At 42.1% G+C, this 21230-nt stretch overlaps 1 protein-coding gene across 3 annotated transcripts in view; it reads left to right on the forward strand.

Annotated features, from left to right (window-relative positions):
- The window catches only part of Myh10 (myosin heavy chain 10), a 164288-nt gene that overhangs the window by 104936 nt on the left and 38122 nt on the right, over nucleotides 1–21230 (forward strand). For all 3 annotated transcript variants that reach the window (XM_045131555.1, XM_045131556.1, XM_045131554.1), the window contains exons 16-22: nucleotides 14143–14336; nucleotides 14429–14550; nucleotides 16339–16408; nucleotides 16495–16655; nucleotides 17298–17406; nucleotides 17500–17631; nucleotides 18269–18475. In XM_045131555.1, the coding sequence (XP_044987490.1) occupies nucleotides 14143–14336; nucleotides 14429–14550; nucleotides 16339–16408; nucleotides 16495–16655; nucleotides 17298–17406; nucleotides 17500–17631; nucleotides 18269–18475 (995 nt within the window). The remainder of the gene's footprint in view (nucleotides 1–14142; nucleotides 14337–14428; nucleotides 14551–16338; nucleotides 16409–16494; nucleotides 16656–17297; nucleotides 17407–17499; nucleotides 17632–18268; nucleotides 18476–21230) is intronic.

A 21230-nucleotide genomic window follows, 5' to 3' on the forward strand; every position in this document is an offset into this window, starting at 1 on the left:
TAAGCAGCTTGGATCTAGTGGCTACTCTTACCAGAAGAGGCTAAGAAGTCTTTATTGAGCCTGAGGTTGATTTGGTTCTGCTAATGTCTTCTCTGGAACAGTCCTCTATATTTGCTTTCTTAAAACTGTTGTCAGTCAGCCAGACAGCTAGTTCCATCTGAGTAACAGCAGATCTGAAGCCACATACCATCTCAGGTGTTTTCTTTAGGGTAAGGGGCGGCCAGAGAAGCAGTACCACATTTTTCATAGTGGAAGTGTTTCATACACAAGGTCGGGGCAGACTCAGAAGTTAGATGAGGCATCCAAAGTAGAAAACCATATCACTGCTTCCTCAGGATATAGAGAACTCTTGAGCCAAGGGGTGCTTTTTCTCTAGGAAGAGAAAATAGCCCTGGAAAAAAAGACATGATTATTTTCTTTTCGTGGCCACTGAAATAGAAGAACAGAAAATAAGTTGGCCATAAATGGATAAATGCATGATGCTTTTTTGCATCAAGCTTGCCTGAGAAGGCACAGTTCGATGAACCTAAGACACCCCATTAGTATGAAAGTTTCAGAGTTTTCTCAAGGCCAGACCAAAAGAAACAAGATGTATTGGTGGCAGCCCTGCCCTAGAGATTCATAGTGCCTTGCCTTTATGAAAACGTGTTGTTTTGATACCTTTCTTCCAACTGCACTGGTCTTTATGACACTTCTTATGCCTTATATTAAAAAAAAAAACTGAAAACTGCATCATTATATAAATACGGCTTCTAGGGCATTATTGTGAGAAATGGTATAATCAGTATCTTAGGATTTGAAATTATTTTAACATTTTGCTACAAAAGAATTTGAGATTTTTCTTTTCAGAAGATACCAATCTTTTAGTAATTTGTGTTTGAAGTAAATTATGTTTCTAAAATCTATACTGAAGTAAAATTTACAGCAGGCTGAATTGTGACAGTAAAAACCACTAATATTTGTACTTATCACAGTGTTCTAACTTAACTGCAATCGTGCCCTGATTTGATAATTGCAAGACAATTAGTACCTTATTAAATATCATCTCGCACTTATCTGAGGTAATCATTTATTGTCAATATGGTATGACCCTTGCACCTGGAGTTGGGAATATACTCTTTTATTCAGTTTAAATTCATTTGGTAAAGAACTATATCCAAATATGCAAATTCTCTAAACAATGTTTGCATAGGATCTGCCCTGAACTGGCTACTGTGGTAGCCCCATTTCAGAGTTTACTTGTGATGTTGAATGTCTCACACTAATGAAGTGTTTGTGTATCTGCTCTTCTGTCCTGTTTTCACTGTTTCTCTGCTTTAGAGATTCAGAATATTCAGAGAGCTTCTTTCTATGACAGTGTTTCTGGTCTTCATGAGCCACCAGGTGAATGTATACAGCCTGTAGGGCCTCCAAAACAGAAGGGTTTTAAGGCCACAGGAAGAATTGGGGAGGGGGATGGCAGGGTGGCTGGGGAGGGCAGGGTACCCTGGGGGTGGTGTTGGTTTCTGTTTCGTTTTGCTCATAGGCCTGCATGAACCTCTCATTCCATGCTCAGTTTTATTATACTTCAAGGCAACTGTTTGATTGCATAAACAAGTCAATTGCTACTGCCTACACATTGCTTCTTATTTTATGCATAGCACTTTCGTAGTATTGCATAGTAAAAGGTATGTCACTACCTTTTTTCCAATAGTACCATTTTGATACATAGTCCGCCAAGGGAATTGTTAGAATTTATCTACTAAATGACACCTCTGTCCTTCAGTCACCTTTCAGTTTTCAACTGTTAAAGAATCCCACGGATTTTTCCTCTTTTTAAGTCTCTATGCTTTGTGAACATAATTGTATTTATCTTGGGCTTATTCTCATCATTGTACCTTTGGTTTGGATTTGGAATGCTCTCTATTAGTCTCTTCTTTTAAATTGGAGGCACTGAAGCTGTGTACATAGCTTGATGTGTTTAACTCAAGACTAAGACACAGTGGGATGTTAGTAGAACTTATGCTCTACCTTGAAATTGACTCTAAATATTTAGGTTTTGCTCTCTGAATCCTTAGCTCCATTTAAAAATATATGCTATATGCTAACCATGACTAGAGAACCCCCAAAAGCCCAGTGTAAGATGAAAATCATCCAGCGTCCCAATGCTCAATGAAATTGGCAAGTACTAATATTTCAAAGAAAGTCAAATTCATTTTATAAAATTTCCTTTATAAATTTTGGAACATGGTAATGCTGAAATCTAAATCCATCTCAAAAGTTATTTTTAAAAATGGTAAAGAACTGTGTCTGTTTTAATCCAACTCAAAATTCCTGCCAACAATTCCAGTTCACATACTATGAAGGAAACCAATTGCAAGCATGGAGTAAGAGGAAAGAATAGATTATACCAAAGAAAGCAAGGGCTGGAATGAAAACTCCACATAGAGACTCTCTGAGCTCAGTTGTCTTGGCCTTGGGGAGCTTTGACCCTAGTGAAAGGTTGAGAGGAACCTAAGTGAAGGAGAGTCTCAGCTGACGGTCGGTTAGGGCTTGTGCTCTGTCAAAGGTCAGTGCTTTTCAGGAGACTGGGGCAGGAGGATCATGAGTTTGATACCAGCCTGGACTATAGAGTAATCTTTTACTTTTAATTAATTAATTAAGGTTGGTCTTTTGGACATTATCCCAAAGTGCCCTCATGAGATTAATGCTCTGCTGTACTTTTAGATTTGTTTGTTTGTTTTTCTTTTGAGGTCGGGTCTCACTGTAGCCCAGGCTAACCTGGAATTCACTATATAGGCTCAGGGTGGCCTCGAACTCACAGCAATCCTTCTACCTCTGTCTGGGATTAAATGCTGGGATCAAAAGCATGCGCCACCATGCCTGGCTTACTTTTGGGTTTCTATCTTAGGAGAATTCTGACCATGAGAGGAGAGGGCCTATTATTGGACCCTGTCATTTCCACAACACCTGGCATTGGGAAACATACCATGAGTAGATCACTGGGAGAGGAAGTTGCTGAGTAGGCAGATGGGTGGACTGTGATCCTATACCCAGATTCCACATGAACCAGCTTTGGGTAATACTGCCCCATGAGACTTGCTTTTTAGGGTACACACACCAGGCATTCTTTTGTACTGACAAGATTCTATATAGAGCCACTCTTAGAAGGCTTTATTCCAGTAAGCAAGTACCTGTGACACCAGAAATATTTCTGATTCTGTCTGTCTCTGTGAAGTGGCTTTTGGTTGAGTTCCTGCCAGAGGTTTAAGCTCTACTTCCCTCAGAGTCCATCCAGCCACCATAGCTACATATGGTCCTGGAATTTATAAATACTAACTTTGTAGCAAAATCTTTTGTCCTCAATATGTGTCTTAGAGCTGCCAAAGGGAAAAAAAAAATTTTAAGAAAATTTGGGATGTTGTATTTTTATTGTTTTCTCAGAAGACAGTGGAGGAAGGAGTTTCTAGGGACCAATTTTTAAAAATTATTTATTTGTCTGCACATGTCTATGCATATACATGTGTGTGCCAGTATCTCACCCAGCTTTATGTGGTGACTGGAGAATTAAATCCAGGTTGGTAGGCTTTGCAAGCAAGTGTCTTTAACCATTGTTCCATCTCCCCAGCTCTTCTCAGGACCAATTTTGATTGCCTGTGACATGCTGACCTGTATAGATTACCAGCAGTCATGATGTGGGCCCCTTCTAGATATTCTTGCAAGGTTGGGGAAATGCAGAGGTTTCAGACTTTGGATAAAATTGAGAGACTGGGAAAAGAGATGTCCAAAAGCATGAAAAAACATATGTGTAAGAGTAAGGAACAGGGAGAAAGATTCCTAGCAGCAGAATACAGATGTCATACTGGTTTCTCTGTAGCTGAAGAAAAGTATGGTTGGGAGGTAATATGATGGAGAATGGAATTTCAAAGGGGAAAGTGGGGGTGGGGGAGGGAGGGAATTACCATGGGATATTTTTTTATAATCATGGAAAATGCTAATAAAAATTTTTTAAAAATAACAAAAAAAAAAGAGAAAAGTATGGACTCAAGATAAATCATACAGGCACACTGCGCAACAAGATTGTCACCTCAAAGTTAGTCAGTGCTTTGGATCCAAAGGGTCTATGCAGAGGGAGAGATGAGTGGGTCTAGACCAAGTTGGAGAAACAGTTCTGTGCCATCTGCCCTGGTACTAGTTTGTCCCTGTAGTTTGTGTCACAGATAGTACCATTTAGGCATTTTGAATGCCACATGTGCTAAATTGTAGCTGACAGATCTGGAAGGGTACCAGGAGAAGAAGAAGAAAAAGACACAAAGTATGAGGAGTGCCATGAAGCAAATTTTAATTGTCAGCAGAGACTCCCCCACCTCTTTTCAGACTTGGTGAGAAGCCACTCTTGCAACAGGAGCAGAAATTAACATGAGCTGTTCCCATCACAGGAAGGTTTTACAATGTCAAAGCACTTTTCTGGGTTTATCTCATAATAATCTCTGGATTCTTACCTCCCTTCTTTACTTACTTTAGGGAAAAGCCTTTTTTCTTTCTTTCTTTCTTTCTTTTTTTTTTTTTGTTGTTGTTTGTTTTGTGTTTTTTTTTTCCAAGGTAGGATTTCACTCTAGCTTAGGCTGACCTGGAATTCACTATGTAGTCTCAGGGTGGCCTCAAACTCATGGCAATCCTCCTACCTCTGCCTCTCCTGAGTGTTGGGATTAAAGGTGTGCACCACCATGCCTGGCTAGAGAAAAGCTTTTATGTTAGCCATTCTTTTACAATGAGGATATTCTAGGCTGGAGAGATGACTTAGCAGTTAAGATGCTTGCCTGCAAAGACTAAGGACCCAGGTTCGATTCACCAGGACCCATGTAAGCTAGATGCACAAGGTGATACAGGCATCTGGAGTTCATTTGGAGTGGCTGGATGCCCTGGTGTGCCCTTTCTGTTTTTCTCTGTCTGCCTCTTTCCCCCCCCCCAATAAATAAATGTGAATATTCTAGTTTCAAAATTTGTAGAAATATTCTGAGACTGACAGAGGCCATAATTACCCCACAGTGAATACCAAGGACCCTATTGAGGAAGGCCACTGGGGAAATGGAGACCGGGGGGGGGGGGGGGGGGGGCGGAATACAAATATTTAGACCAGTTTTTTTTTTTTTTTCCTCTGTCCAGTAAGACATAAGAAGAGTCAAGTAAAGCAGTGCACACCTGTAATCCAGTACTCAGAAGGCCTAGGCAGAAAGCTCATGGGGCCAGCCTGGGCTATATAGCAAGTTCCTATCTGAAAATACTTTTTAAAAAAAGACATTAGAGGAAGTAATATGACTGATAAAATGGTGATGACCATTGAATTAAATCCTTTACCAATTGTATCCATCCTTTACAGATTATATCCATGGCTATAAGATCTATTTTAAGTATCATTTTAGGATCTGGTACAAGTTTGTATACTGAGTTAAACGATTATCATTTCAGGTAGGTGGAAGGTTTTTGGTTGTTGCAGTATATTCCTTTATGTTCTTTATCTTGAGTTTACTAACTGTTGAAAACTAATAATAGCATTTGGGTACTGCAGCTGTATTTGATGAGGTCAAGTGGAGAGAGGGACACTTAACCCTAGGGATCATCAGGAGTTTGCACCTGGCACATGGGGAGTGCCCCCACTATTTAATGTTGGGGGTCACAGCTGCTGTGACTACAGCTACAGGTGCTATAGCCACTAAAATTATAAAAAGCAATAATTATCTGTCATTTTCTTTGGCTTTTATAAAATAAATTCCACATTTTCTCATAGTGTCAACAAAGCCCAGTTTTAAACAGTCATGCTGGGCCACCAGTATTGTGACTCCAGCACACAGACCTGATGGGGAGAGTCAGTACCCCCTGCAGGAGCATCCCTGTGGGGAAGAGCAATTTCCTGTTGGCCCAAACCCCTTAGGCTTCAGAAGGGTTGGGGAGGGGAAGAGAAGGGAAGGAAAGGGGGAAGCATGCACGTTGAACTTACCACAGATGTTTGGGGTAAGAAATTATGTGTTTCTGGGCTGGAGAGATGGCTTAGCGGTTAAGCACTTGCCTGTGAAGCCTAAGGACCCTGGTTCGAGGCTCGGTTCCCCAGGTCCCACGTTAGCCAGATGCACAAGGGGGCACACGCGTCTGGAGTTCGTTTGCAGTGGCTGGAAGCCCTGGCGCGCCCATTCTCTCCCTCTCCCTCTTTCTTTCTGTCTGTGTCTGTCGCTCTCAAATAAATAAATAAAAAATGAACCAAAAAAAAATTAAAAAAAAGAAGAAATTACGTGTTTCTGTCAACTCTCAACTTCCTGGAAGTTTTCTAAAATTTTCCAAATACACTAAAACAATTATTATAACAGATTGGTTCTAGCAACCAGTTATATAATGATCGTAAACTTGCAATTGCTATGTAGATAATCTAAAGATACACTGCTTGATGTTAAGATAGTTTGTGGGATCTTATGGTACTTAGATATTTATTTCTGAATCTGTTCTTAACTGTTAGTGGACTCATCTCCATTAGAGTAGAATGTTCCTAACTTGACAACAAGAACCAACAACCTGTTACCTGCCTCATGTAAGGCCTACATGAGCCTGTGATGTGTTTTTAATCATCACTGACTGGCTATTAAAATAAAAACAAAAAAAAATGAACAGAGAATAGGTTTCTTTTTAACTAGTAACTATATTACTACAGTGATCTAAAACATTTCAAAAAAGCCAGGCGTGGTGGCACACACCTTTAATCCCAGCACTTGGGAGGCAGAGGTAGGAGGATTGCCATGAGTTCAAGGCCACCCTGAGACTACAGGGTGATTTCCAGGTCAGCCTGGGCTAGAGTGAGACCCCACCTAGAAAAAGAAAAAAAAATATTTCAAAAAGTTTAGTACTTGCTATGCTAGGTAGTCTACTCCTTTGATCCCAGCACTCAGAAAGCTGAGGTAGCAGGATTACCATGAGTTCAAGACCTTGCTTGGGGGCGGGGAGAGTTTAGTAAGCACTAGTATTTTCACCAGATTGAAAAAAGAAAATCTTGTGTTCCTTACAAGAAGAGCCATTTAAGAATCCTGGCACTTAGGGGCTGAAGAGATAGCTCAGTCAGTCTGTCAAGTACTTGCCAGGCAAGCCTGAGTCCCAAAGTTCAGATCCCATAGCATGCATAAATGTGGGTGGGGTGGTAGCCACCTATAATCCTAGGATACAAACAGAAGAAACAGAATTGCTAGCAAACTGGCTAGCCTCATTAGCAAGCTATAAATTCTGTCTCAGTCAAGAGGAAGGCACACAAAGTCAGCCTGTGGCCTCCAACATGCATACACATGTGTGCCCACACACCACACAAACATACACTCAGAAAAAAAAAATTAGTACTAGACAATATTATCCCTTATAAAAGCTGCTGATGAGGCTGGAGAAATGGCTCAGCTATTAAAGGTACTTGCTTACAAAGCCTTATGGCCTATGTTCAAGACCCTAGTACCAATGTAAAGCCAGATACACAAAGTGGTACATGCATTGCAAGTTTGTTTACAGGGACAAGAAACTCTGGCGTGAACACACATGCACTCTAATTGATTTTTTTACAACTTCCACAATTGTAGACAATAACCTATGATGATAATCCCCACACACACTTTCCCCTTGAAGCTCCACTCTCCATCATATCCCTTCTCCCTCTCAATCATTCTCTCTTATTTTGATGCCATGGTCTTTTCCTCCTATTATGATGGTCTTGTGTAAATATGTCAGACACTGTGAGGTCATGGATATCCAGGCCATTTTGTGTCTGGAGGAGAATGTTGTAAGGAGTCCTACCCTTCCTTTGACTCTTATATTCTTTCCACCACCTCTTCTGCAATGGACCCTGAGCCTTGGAAGATATAATGGAGATATTTCAGTGCTGAGCACTCCTCTGTCACTTCTCAGCACCATGGTGCCTTATGAGTCATTCCAAAGTCACTGTCATCTGAAAAGGAAGGTTCTGTAGCCAAAAGTGACAGTAGCATTAATATATGGGCATGAACATTAAGAGAAGTTCTTACTGGGCAGTTTGGTGAGCACAGTACATACATTTAGCCAGACGCCAGCAGACATTACACCCCTAGGGCTCATGACTACCCCTGTTGTAGGTTTTCAGTATCAGGGATATATTCCCTCCCATGAAGCAGGCCTCCAGTCAAATTAGAGGGCAGTTGGTTTCCCCCATAACAGACTTGCCACTATTACACCCGTTGGCTCATTTGCATTGGATGGCCAAATATAAGGCTTGCAGTGTCCACTGATGAGTATCACTGCTGGTGATTTCTCTGTGTCCCATTGAACTGCATGCAGCGTGGCTTTTTCTAGTTTTCTGTCAGCTGGTCTACATGGAGGAGTTTTTCAGCTCAGCTCCAGCAGGATCTCTCAGTGACCTTGCAGCTTAAGTATGTGGAGTCTTCAGAGTAGGGTCTTATCATCTATTCCTGGTGAGAAACCAAGGGTCTTGGCAAAGGCTTGTAATGTTTTGGGGCATCAGGGACTTCCCTGGCCAACAACTCACAGGAAGGTGTCCCATCCCTGGCACTGAAAATTTTCTAGTCACAATCTATAGCTCCTGAATGTTCCATTGTCCAAAAAGGTTTTACTGTTCTTAATAAGCGAAATATTGGGGTTGACTTATGTGGCTTTGGATATTTGCTGATTTTTAGTGCCTTCTGCTTCTGTCCTTATTGGCAGCAGGGTCTCCCTCGGTCCCAGGCTGACCTAGAACCCATTATAGACCATAAATCTCAGCCTTCCAGTTGAAAGGATTAAGGATATGGATCAAGACACACTCTTTAGGACTGTGGCTTTGTTTGATTATCTGTTTGTTTTAATCCCCACTCTTGCATAAATACTCTGTGCTGGTTTTGATTGAATGTGTATATTGCTCAAATGAATTTTAGAGATTGCCTGTATTGTGCTATACCCAGACTACTAAAATACTTGCATAGCAGGCAAACTCAACCTAGGGTCACTTCCACTGTTACTCTGGGAGTAATATAAGAGCCACACCTGGTACTTTTTTTTTTGTTTTGGGTTTCGTTTTATGTTCTCCCCAGCCCCCCACCCCGCCCCGCCCCACCCCCAAGGTAGGGTCTTGCTGTAACCCAGGCTGACCTGAAATTCACTATGTAGTCTCAGGGTGGCCTTGAACTCACAGTGATCCTCCTAGCTCTGCCTCCCAAGTGCTGTAATTAAAGGCGTGTGCCACCATGCTCGGCCTAGAAATACTTTTTTAAATAATAATAAATTTCAGGAACTGTCCTTGCTGCTAACCTATTGCAAAACCAATATGATTGGATCACTGCAAAGTAGACATGGCACCTTGTTTGTAGGGGTGGTAGTCATTTGTTTTAGTAAACTTCATGCTCCTCTGGCAGCGATTTATTAAATAGCACTGGACACCTTGCATCATGCTCTGGCTGGCACTGAGTGACAGGAAAGGCAGTAGCAGTCATTTAGGCTGGTGGTCAAGGGTCAGAGAGACCATGGGGAAAAGGCCCCAGGTACCAGAGTATGTAGGATACTGGGAAAATATCCCTTGAGGAACCTAAGTCGGCCGAGAAAGCGTGCAAAGTGGAGACAAGAGCCTAAGGAGACTTCCCTGAGGGAGTTAGGTAATGGATAGAGTGTTAAGAGTTGGCTCCTCATGACTATAGAGGGGTGTCAGAAAGTCACTGTGCTTTTGAAGGCACAACAACTGTCTCATGGGAAGGGTGTTTAGAAAGTGGCCAGAGAATGCAGACACTGGATATACAGATACCTCAATATGCCAAGAAGCAGAATATACTTCACAGAAGAGGAAACTGAGGCTTCTTGGGAAGCCTGCCCCAAATCATACAGCTCATAGGAAGGTAGCATTAAAAAATGTGGGGAGCGGGGAGGAGAGAGAAAGTATATGGGCATGCCAGGGCCTCTTGCTGCTGTAAATAAACTCCTGACACTTGTGCCACTTTATGCATGTAACTCTGTGTGGGTCCTGCAGAATCACACCCAGACCAGCATTTTTTGTCAAACAAGTACCTTTAGTAGCTGCTGAACCATGTCCCCAGCTTGTGGCTCGTATTTTTTACTACTTCCCATTTGTCCCTGGGCCATATCACTAGGCTGATATTTGTACCATATCTGATTGGCTGTGAAAGAAATTCCAGGAATTTAATGCTTAACTTTCTTTAAAAATATGGCTGCTGGGAGCCAGGCATGGTAGCACTTGCCTTTAATCCTAGCACTTGGGAGGCAGAGGTGGGAAGATCGCCATGAGTTCAAGGCCACCCTGAGACTACATAATGAATTCCAGGTCAGCCTAGGCTAGAGCAAGACCCTACCTCGGGGGTGGGGGGAAAATAGGCTGCTGGGGCTGGGGAATGGCTAATGGCTCAGTGGATAAAGCACTCAACCACTCCAGGTAAGAGTTATAGAAGCCATGGTGTGCTTCTATAATCCCAGCACATTGTCAGTAAGATAAGAGGTGGAGCCTGAAGGATTTTCCTAAAGCTCATGGCAAGCACAGGAAAGAATAACAACAGATCAGTGATTATCCAAGGAGAAAAAGCCTGTCTCAAACATGAGGTAGAAAGATGAGGACCAACCTAATAGTTGTCCTCTGACCACCTCACACAGGCCGTGACCCACGCTGACACATACTGAGAAAATGGCTGCCAGTTTTTACACTGGGACAGAAATGTGAGTGAATAGAAGGTGTGGCAGCCAGGGACAAGATAAAATGGGGAGGGAAGTCAGAAGAAAGAGCCATATATGGGAGCTGCACAAAACAGGTGAGAAGGAAGAGTAGTGGCCAGACAGACTGAGTGTACACATTTGGAAGTCTTGACTTTTCAAGTTTGGATGAGCATCCGGGTGTGATAAACTTCTCGGGGTGATTGCTGACTTCTCGCTGGGAGTAGATACTGGGTTTACAATGGTCCTATCTTTTTTTCTTCCTTCTGGCCACTCTCTTCCCTTGGCTAGCCTGGGACTTGGTTCCCAGCCCTCGTGTCTTTCTGTACTCTGTTGAGGTAGCTCACCAGTCTTGAAATAACCATCAATAAGTTGACAACCCCCAGATTTACCTTGCTTGCTCCAATCTCTCTTCTTCGCAACAGACTATAGCATTCTACTTGTCCCCTTGACATCTCAGACTTGCAGAGTTTAGGTCTTGTCTTCCTAGCCACAAACTCACTATTTTCCCCATCTTACCCATGATCTCACCCACCAGCCACTCAGCTGCTTAAACCAGAGTTCTAAGAATTGTTCTTGAACTGTCTGAGTGTCTTACTTTCCATATTGAGCTAATCATACAAGCAAGTAGATCCTGCCACAAAAACAAAACAACAACCCCCCAACCACCACCATAAAAAAACCATGACTCTTCCCTACCCATCTCCACTGTGATCTCACTAATTCAGACTGCCATCATCCCAAGAGCCTGGTCTCCTCGCCTTCACTCTTGGGCCAGTTCCCTCCCTGAGCCAGTTGTCATGATCCCTCTTGACACTGGCCACCCTTCTCACTCTGCGCTTTTACTTGTGCTGTTTGCACAAGTCCTTAGTCTTTGCATGTTAAGTGGCAGTTACGGAAGAGATATTTGAGAGAGAGAGGAAGAAAGAGGGGGGAGAGAGAGAGAATGGGTGCGGCAGGGCATCCAACCACTGCAAACAAACTGCAGACACATGCATCTGGCTTACATGGGTCCTGGAGAATTGAACCTGGGTCTCTTGGATTTCTGTTTATAATATAAATACATTTAATATGACTTCATTTACTAACATATTAATCAATCAGGCTTGTGCCAGATGTCGTGTAGGAAACAAGAATACAGTGTTGAGGGCTGGAGAGATGGCTTAGTGGTTAAGCACTTGCCTGTGAAGCCTAAGAACCCCGGTTCGAGGCTTGGTTCCCCAGGTCCCACGTTAGCCAAATGCACAAGGGGGCACACGCGTCTGGAGTTCGTTTGCAGAGGCTGGAAGCCCTGGCGCGCCCATTCTCTCTCTCTCCCTCTATCTGTCATTCTCTCTGTGTCTGTCGCTCTCAAATAAATAAATAAATAAAAATTTAAAAAATATTTAAAAAAAAAAGAATACAGTGTTGAGTAAGAACAGGTATGATAGAAAGTGCACAATAATTTGTAGAAGACAGAAGCATTTTATGACATGCAGATGGGAGAGAAGGCATATATATACATATATATAGTGACTGGTACTAGGTAGTGTGGTATATGTAGAGCCATAAATGAGATCACTTGGCTGATAATACAGCTTGAGAGAAGCAGAGGGCCAGCATTTGTGCTTGTATCTTGCCTCATTCTAGAAATTTTTTTAATTATTTCTTTATTTTTTTACTTTGCTTTTTAAGGTAGGGTCTCCTTATAGCCCAGGCTGCCCTGGAACTCACTGTGTAGTCTCAGTCTGGCCTTGAACTCATAGCGATCCTCCTACCTCTGCCTTGCAAATTCTGGGATTAAAGGTGTATGCCACTATACCCAGTTCCCCTAGAAGGCTTTTACCAGTTGAGTTGTATTCTTACAGGGTACCAAGGTGGATGGGAAACATGTGAGAGAAGTCACCATGAATCACCATTGAAGGAGCTAGCGGTAAAGAGGACTAGAGGAGCTGGGGCCGGGGGGTCATCAAAATAAAAGCCAGGAGCAGAGAGGTTGCTGTGGGGGTCATCACTACACATGCTGGGGTCAAGTAAAGCAGGCAGTGGGCAGCATCCATTGACCTAGAAATGGGTTGAAGAGGGAGAGGTGGGCTGCCAGTCAGCTGGCCATACACTGAGAAGAAAGTGGGGGGAAGATGGCAAGTGTATGAACTACTCCAGAAAGAAGTTGGGCTCTTACAAGACAGAAAGAGAAGTGGACTCCTGGAGGGTGACTGGAAATTCACTGTTTATGGGATGCTTAAAGGTAGGAGTTGGTGCTGTTTTCTTTGCTGTTACTAAAAAAAGGGAGATTGAAAACATAGAAAAAAGTGAGAGCCTCAGCTGTAGATAGATGATAGGTGAACACTAAGGCACAAGCCAAAGAAGTCACTTTGATACCTACTCGAGTCAGTGGCTTTCCAGGGAGCAGCCATAGCATAGCTTGCTTGCATGGGCCTGGGAACTTCAGCTCTTCCCCATCCTTTTCCAGCTTCCATTCCAGGCCTGCTTCATCTGAGCAGTACTTTACCTCCTCCTGGGCCACAACTTCCTCTTCTGTACAAACCTCACTGGGAGCCAAGAATCAGCTGAGATTTTCACATAAAGCCCCTCACCCAAGGATAGATCCCATGTGCTTCTCTCATGAGAATTACATTAAAAAATAAAAAAGGAGCTGGCAGCCTTGAGGAGGGCCAGTTCATATTCTGATTTATTTTAAACTATTCAGCAATGTGTTGCATTCATTTAACAGGTTTTTTTGTTTGTTTGTTTTCATGAGAGCATATTCATCTATTGTGCCAAATGTGCTGGTGGCCAGTGTTCTACTTACAATCTTATCACATCAGAACTAGTAGTTCTAGATAGATAATGTAAAAATGTCAGCTGCTTTCATGATCTGGAAATGTCTGAGCAGTCCATGCAGGAGGCTAGGCAGTGGTTCTTTCCAGAAAAGTCCTTCCCATTTTGTGGCTTTACCCTTTAATAAGTGTTAACTCACATTTTGAGGAAACACTCTAATTTATCCATTGCTCCAATTTTGAAGTGATGTAATCTTCCTGCATTTGTTCCTAAAACTCAAATTACTTTCTATACTGAGAAGTAAGGGTCCTTAATCCTTGAGTCCTTTACTGAGTAGATTATACAGTCACATATCTTTGTGTACCGGAGGCCATTTCCTCTTTGTGAGAATTTCCCAGTATCAGTAATGACAGCCAAACAATGGCAGATCTAACATGTAGAACCTTATCCCAGGCAGTGAGCTCCGGAAGTTCAGGTATGTTACTTGGGACATGTTGAAGCACTTGCAATATCCTGCCATAGAAGTGTGTGGCTGTTAGTTCCACGGCTTGTGCGGTGTCTAATATGCTGACTGCCTTACCTCTATGGCGGCTCCTGTCATTTGTTCACAAAGCTTGTGCTGCTGCACTATTGGTGTGTCTTTTCTGTCCCTTGACAGAGTCAAATTTTTATCACACCCCGTGTCTCTTCTCTTCTCCCCAGTGGACCGCATTGTGGGTCTGGATCAAGTCACTGGTATGACTGAGACAGCTTTTGGCTCTGCATATAAAACCAAGAAAGGCATGTTTCGAACCGTTGGGCAACTCTACAAAGAGTCTCTCACCAAGCTGATGGCAACTCTCCGAAACACCAATCCTAACTTTGTTCGCTGCATCATTCCGAATCATGAGAAGCGGGTATGTGTGAGGCAGAGCATATGCTAGTGTTTAAAGTTGATCAAGGTCAAGCTATGGAAATTAAACTAGAAAACTGTTGTTTGCTTGATTAGGCTGGAAAACTGGATCCGCACCTAGTGCTAGATCAGCTTCGCTGTAATGGTGTCCTGGAAGGGATCAGGATCTGTCGTCAGGGCTTCCCCAACCGGATAGTTTTTCAGGAATTCAGACAGAGGTATTGCTTTTACATTTTTTGCTTATCTTAATATGCATTAAAATGGTGATGTAATAAAGAAGCATTTTCCCTGGTTAGTTTTTAGTTTCTTTTATTGCACAGAGACAATCCTGACTGCCTTAATTATTGACAGAAAAATTGAGAGCCTGCTATTTAGAAAAGCAGTTTGTAAGAACAGTTGTGGGTACTGCAAGGACAAACTCCATCTTCAGAGCAGTGAGATAAATACAGAATGCTAGAAACTGCCATTTGTTCAGTCACACAATTCCATTTACAGTTTGAATATAGTCATTTTAAAACAGATTTTTAAGATATTTAATATTTAAAATACTTCATTTAAAAGAATTTAAAAATACAAGTGAAATGATTCCTAAAAATATTGAGATAGTTTCATCTTCCTTCAATGAGTATATCGTATATGCATTTGTGTATGAATAAAATTTTTGTTTTATAAGTATATGTACACATGCAATGACAGTTCCTTAACAATAGAGAAGGAACAGGTAAGGAAATTATTAAGAAATAAAGCAAAAGGGAAGAGATTGATCACCATGTATTAGAAATTAAGACAAATACATGATGAGAAATAGTTTTAGATTTAATTATATAATTCTCTAGCATAGTTAACTTAGTTGCCTTTCCCCTTTTCTCTTCAGGAAATCAGATTTCAAAATATGGCCCATGTTTTGGCCCATGAAATACATAAGGTCTTCCAGGTCAAAGATAGGTCCTCCTTGCTGTTGCCCCACTGTTCCAAACAGAATTAACTTGCAAAGCTAGGCTAGGTATTTATAGGAAAACCACTATTAGGAGTCTATTGTCTGATAAATACTCTGGAATACAGTCACTCTTTATTGATAGGAAAAGAAGGCATAGTTGGATTTTGGGGTGCCAAGTTAATAGCCAGCATTCATCCTTAAAGCATTCTTATGCTACAGAGTTTTCTGACTGAAGTGTAAGTAGGTGGGTGAAGTACATGCACTTCAGGTGCACATTCAGTGGACCTGAGTACTCCCTGACCAGTACCCTAGTGATTGTCACCCTGGTATTTTCTGTTGTTCTAAATAAAAGCACAGGGATGTTGTTCCTCTTACCTTGTAAATGCCTACAAACTGACATAAAGCTTAAAGAGACAGCTCCTCTCATCTTAAATGTGAATATTGTATAGGAAATGAAGAAAAATGAAGTTTTTTAAATACAGATTTTGGGGTTGGGGAAATGGCTTAGCAGTTAAGGCATTTGCCTTGGAAGCCTAAGGACCCAGGTTCAGTTCTCCAAGGCCCATGTAAGCCAGATGCACAAGGGGTCGCATGCCTCTAGAGTTCGTTTGCAGTGGCTGGAGGCCCTGGCATGCTCATTCTGTCTCTCAAATAAATAAATAAAATATTTTTAAAACTTATTAAAAATATAAATTTTGCTGGGCGTGGTGGCGCACGCCTTTAATCCCAGCACTCGGGAGGCAGAGGTAGGAAGATCGCCGTGAGTTCAAGGCCACCCTGAGACTACATAGTGAATTCCAGGTCAGCCAGAGACCCTACCTCAAAAAACCAAAAAGAAAAGACAAAAAAAAAAATACAAATTTTGATTCTTTTCTGCCAAAATTTCTAAGCCTATGCTTTGACCTAGAAGAAATAACCTTCCTTTTTACTCTACTTATAAGTAGCAATAAATCTGCAAAAAGCCTTAGATTATCTCCTGCTTTTAGGTGGTGTATTATCTGTCAGTGTAAAGCTCACAGTTAGTAAGTAAATATGTGCAGAGTTCTACACTTATTTTTTAATCTTGTAGATATGAGATCCTAACACCCAATGCTATTCCTAAGGGATTTATGGATGGCAAACAGGCCTGTGAACGAATGGTAAGCTTTTCTTCATGCTTGTGGTTTGTCAGCTATCAATATAATCTTTCCTACTGCAAAAAATAAGGAGATGTTTTCTCTCTTAGATCCGAGCTTTAGAATTGGACCCAAATCTGTATAGAATTGGACAGAGCAAGATATTTTTCCGAGCTGGAGTTTTGGCACACTTAGAAGAAGAAAGAGATTTAAAAATCACTGATATCATTATCTTCTTCCAAGCCGTTTGCAGAGGCTACCTAGCCAGAAAGTAAGTGGAACATTAGGAATCCAATGCCTCTGAATCATATGCTTGTGTTGGAAATGGTTTTTGTGCCCAGGAGGCAAGAGTGTGTGAGCTGCATAGGCCCTGTCCTTGTGGAAGTTGCATTCATGGAGAGACGTCCAGACAAATGAATGCACATTAAATAGCTAGGTAGTGCACCAAAATAGCACACAGGCCATCATGTAAAACAGAGGGGCCCAAGCTGTAGGCCTGGAAAAGCTGTACAAGCAGCCAAAGCTCAAGAATGAGAGGCAGACTCTGTGAACAGAGGAGGGTGGCAAGGACTAAGTGTCTGCAAAAGGAAGATGAAGGACCTTCCCTCTACTGACTCAGGAAAACAGGAAGCTCATTCAGACCTGGGTGTGCACTCCCATGTGTATGTGGGTGACTGGCAATAGGAGAGAACACCCAGAACAAGGGTGTAGCAGTAGGCAACAGATGCTTGAGTTGGACCAGGTAGGTCAGTGAGTTGGATGGATTTGCTTTGCATAGAAAGTTTCACTTGGGCATTTCACCTGAAGACTTATTGAGAGCCCACTCATTCCCTGTAAGCAAAACTGGAATGTTTTCCTTTACAGTCTTTTCGTGAATAGCTAGTAAAATGTGTTTTTTCTCACTGTTCTTCAGGGCCTTTGCCAAGAAGCAGCAGCAGCTAAGTGCTTTAAAGGTCTTGCAGCGGAACTGTGCCGCGTACCTGAAGTTGCGGCACTGGCAGTGGTGGCGGGTCTTCACAAAGGTGAGGCTTTCTCAATCCCTTCTTGCGTGTCAGAGCTAGATCAGTAAGAACCTAAGGAGAGCTGTAGTGATAACATGATTAACTTGATTACAGGTGAAGCCTCTCTTACAAGTGACTCGCCAAGAGGAAGAACTCCAGGCCAAAGATGAGGAGCTGTTGAAAGTGAAAGAGAAGCAGACGAAGGTGGAAGGGGAGCTTGAGGAGATGGAGAGGAAGCACCAGCAGGTGTGTGTGCCCACTTCCACCCGCACTCCCTGGCTCACAGTGAACCATTTATCCATGGCTACATCACTACAGAAAATGGTTCCCACTCCCTTAGCAACCATTAACTGCTATTATCTCCTAAGGGAGAGATGGGGCCCTCATGCCCTCCTGTATCATCCATGATTGAAAGCTGATGGGCACAATATTGTGCAGGTTTTGTGCAAGTCATGACAGTTGCTATGAGATATTGAATGTAGCAGTCATGTCATGTCTGGAAGACAGCTTTCCACAACACTCCTCCCCATCCTCTGGCTCTTGTATTCTTCTTGCCCCCTTTCCCACAATGATCCCTGAACCTTGCAGGGAATCATGTAACATATTTTCACCTTGGGCTACAGAGATGGCTTTGAAGGCACTTGCCTTCAAAAACCTAATGACCTGGGTTTAATTCTCTAGTACCCACATAAAGCACAAAGTGACACACGCTTCTAGAGTTTGTTTTACGGTGGCTATAGGCCCTGATGTGCCCATTCTCTCTCTCTCTCTCTCCGCTTGCAAACAAATAAATGTTAAACAAAAACATATTTTTATCTTGCCATTTCTGTGGTATGTGCACTGTGAGCAAGTCGTGTTACTGGAGCCTGTGTTGTATTTGCAGCTTTTAGAAGAGAAGAATATCCTTGCAGAACAACTGCAGGCCGAGACAGAGCTCTTTGCTGAAGCAGAAGAGATGAGAGCAAGACTCGCTGCCAAAAAACAGGAATTGGAGGAGATTCTCCATGACTTGGAGTCCAGAGTAGAGGAAGAAGAAGAAAGAAACCAGATTCTCCAAAATGAAAAGAAAAAAATGCAAGCACACATTCAGGTACCTGTGATAGTTTAGAATTACGTATTAGATTTGCAAGTGGATCTGTTGACTGTAAGAAACTGTTCCTGTGGCTTCTTATGTTGATTGAGAAGCAAAGCATATGTGTGACAACAGATATTTTTTATAAACATGGGCTTATTATTTTGAACAGGAATAATTTCATGTTTTGATGTGGCATTTTACAGAATGCAGAGATTGAAAACCAGAAACCTCTGTAGCATTCTGTAGAGAACCAAGCTTGCTCATGTTGTCATTAATAATTGTCACTCACTCCATTCACTAAATGGACATCTACTAACTGGCATGGCCATAAGAAACACTCAGCACTGGCACAGAACAATTTAATTTTGCCCAGTATTTTCTTTTTAAAATTGATATTATAGTTACATGAAGCACAATTATATATACATAGTTGAATACCCAGACATACACTTTGGACAATTCTGGGCTATTCTGTCAGTATCCTAAGAAGCACATTCCTTCTTTCTTCTTCCACCTTCCACCTAACCCTGTCCCCTTCAATGTCAAAGGTAAGTATCTGCTACCTGTGCTTGATGGTCCAATACCAGATTCTTTCCTCCAGGAATTTTTCTCCCTTCATACTTTTCTTACCCCATAGTTTACAAAGTATTGATGATTAAGACATAGTCAAAGTCACCATTATTTCCTTAGCAAACACCACGTGCAATAAATCAACCAGATACTTCCATTCTTCAACACAAATGACTTTAGAATATTCCTTAATGCATTAGCAGAATATCATAAAAGCTATGCAAAATGCATAGTCTTTAATCCAGTGATTTTTATTTAGGACTTTATATAAAACTGAAATAAAGCCGGACATAGTGGCGCATGCCTTTAATCCCAGCACTCAAGAGGCAGAGGTAGGAGGATTGCCGTGAGTTCGAGGCCACCCTGAGACTCTACAGTGAATTCCAGGTCAGCCTAGGCTAGAGTGAGACCCTACCTCGAAAAACCATGAAAAAAAAAAACATAAAATAAGTTACTCAACAATAAGCACTTGGACCTTAGTAATACTGTTCAATTATGAATTAAAAGATGTTGATTTCCATGGGAATTTGTATTTAATAAAGATAGTTGCAAAAAAAGTATATAAAATCAGATCTAATCAAAACTATATATAAGGAGCTGGGGAGATGTCTTAGTTGGCAAAGTACTTGCCATGTAAGCATGAAGGCTTAGTTCTGATCCCCAGAAGCCATGTAAAAAGCTGGGCATGCCAGGCGTGGTGGTACATGCTTTCAATCCCAGCACTCGGGAGGCAGAAGTAGGAGAATCGCTGTGAGTTTGAGGCCACTCTGAGACTACATAGTGAATTCCAGGTCATCGTGGGCTACAGTGAGACCCTTCCTCCAGGGCAGGGATGGAGGGAAGGAGCTGGGTAGGGTAACACATACCTTTAATCCCAGCATTGGTGAGGCAGAGCTAGGAGGATCTCCAGGGCTTCCTGCCTGCCTAGTCCAGCTAAATCGGTGAGCTTCAAGTTAAGTTTTGTCTCAAAAAATAAACAAATGAGGGCTGGAGAGATGGCTTAGCGGTTAAGCGCTTGCCTGTGAAGCCTAAGGACCCTGGTTCGAGGCTCGGTTCCCCAGGTCCCACGTTAGCCAGATGCACAAGGGGGCGCACGCGTCTGGAGTTCGTTTGCAGTGGCTGGAAGCCCTGGCGTGCCCATTCTCTCTCTTTCCCTCTATCTGTCTTTCTCTCTGTGTCTGTCACTCTCAAATAAATAAATAAATAAAAATTTAAAATAAAATAAAATAAACAAATGAGACATGTTGTAGAAGACAGCTTCAGGTTCACTGAGATGAACTTCCAGACCAGGCACAGTTACGGAAGAAGGGATTTATTGAAGCTTACAGATCCAGGGGAAGTTCCATAATGGCAGAAGAAGCTTTCAAAGGTCCAAGTAAAGAGAGAGGAGCCCCAAGCCAAAGCTATAGAGCACACTTCAGGAACTCCAGGAGGAACTCGGGTACTTTACCTATCTTTAGATTGGAATTTCAAACCCATCACCACACCTTAAAATCTGCCCAGTGACACCTCCTCCAGCCAGGTGGCTGCACATCCAAACTACAAACTAATAAAATGCTGAATATATTGAAGGCCATCTACCCACTACCACACATGTACCAACAAGGTGTATGTTCATGTGTTTATGAGTTCAGGCACATATGTGCCATAGTGCACATGGCGGTCAGAGGACAACTTGGAGTATTGGGTCTCACCTTGCACCTTGTTTAATATAGCATGTCATTGCTCACTGGTGCATTCTCCATGCAGGCTGGCCTGCAAGCTTCCAGGCAAGTCTCCTGATTCTGCCCCCTGTTTGCCATAGCTGGGATTATAGATGCTTACACTACACCATGCAGATTTTTTTTTTTTTTTTTTTGGTTTTTCGAAGTAGGTTCTCACTCTAGCCTCTCAGGGTGGCCTCAAACTCACTGTGATCCTCCTACTTCTGCCTCCCAAGTGCTGAGATTAAAGGCATGTGCCATCATGCCCAGGTTTTACAGCAACCAGATATTTATATGGGTTCAGAGGATCCAAACTCTTATGCTTGCATAGCATGCACTTTATCCATCTTTTTTAGCTCATTAATTTTTTAAACCTACATATAGCTAACACATTTATATGTATGATTTTATATGGAAATATCTGGAAGTTCTATGAGTCTATACCAACCACAATGAGTTACTCTCTTGGTTTTTTAAGGTAGGGTCTCACAGTAGCT

The sequence above is a fragment of the Jaculus jaculus genome, chromosome 12 (assembly GCF_020740685.1).
Source record: "Jaculus jaculus isolate mJacJac1 chromosome 12, mJacJac1.mat.Y.cur, whole genome shotgun sequence".
Taxonomy (NCBI): domain Eukaryota; kingdom Metazoa; phylum Chordata; class Mammalia; order Rodentia; family Dipodidae; genus Jaculus; species Jaculus jaculus.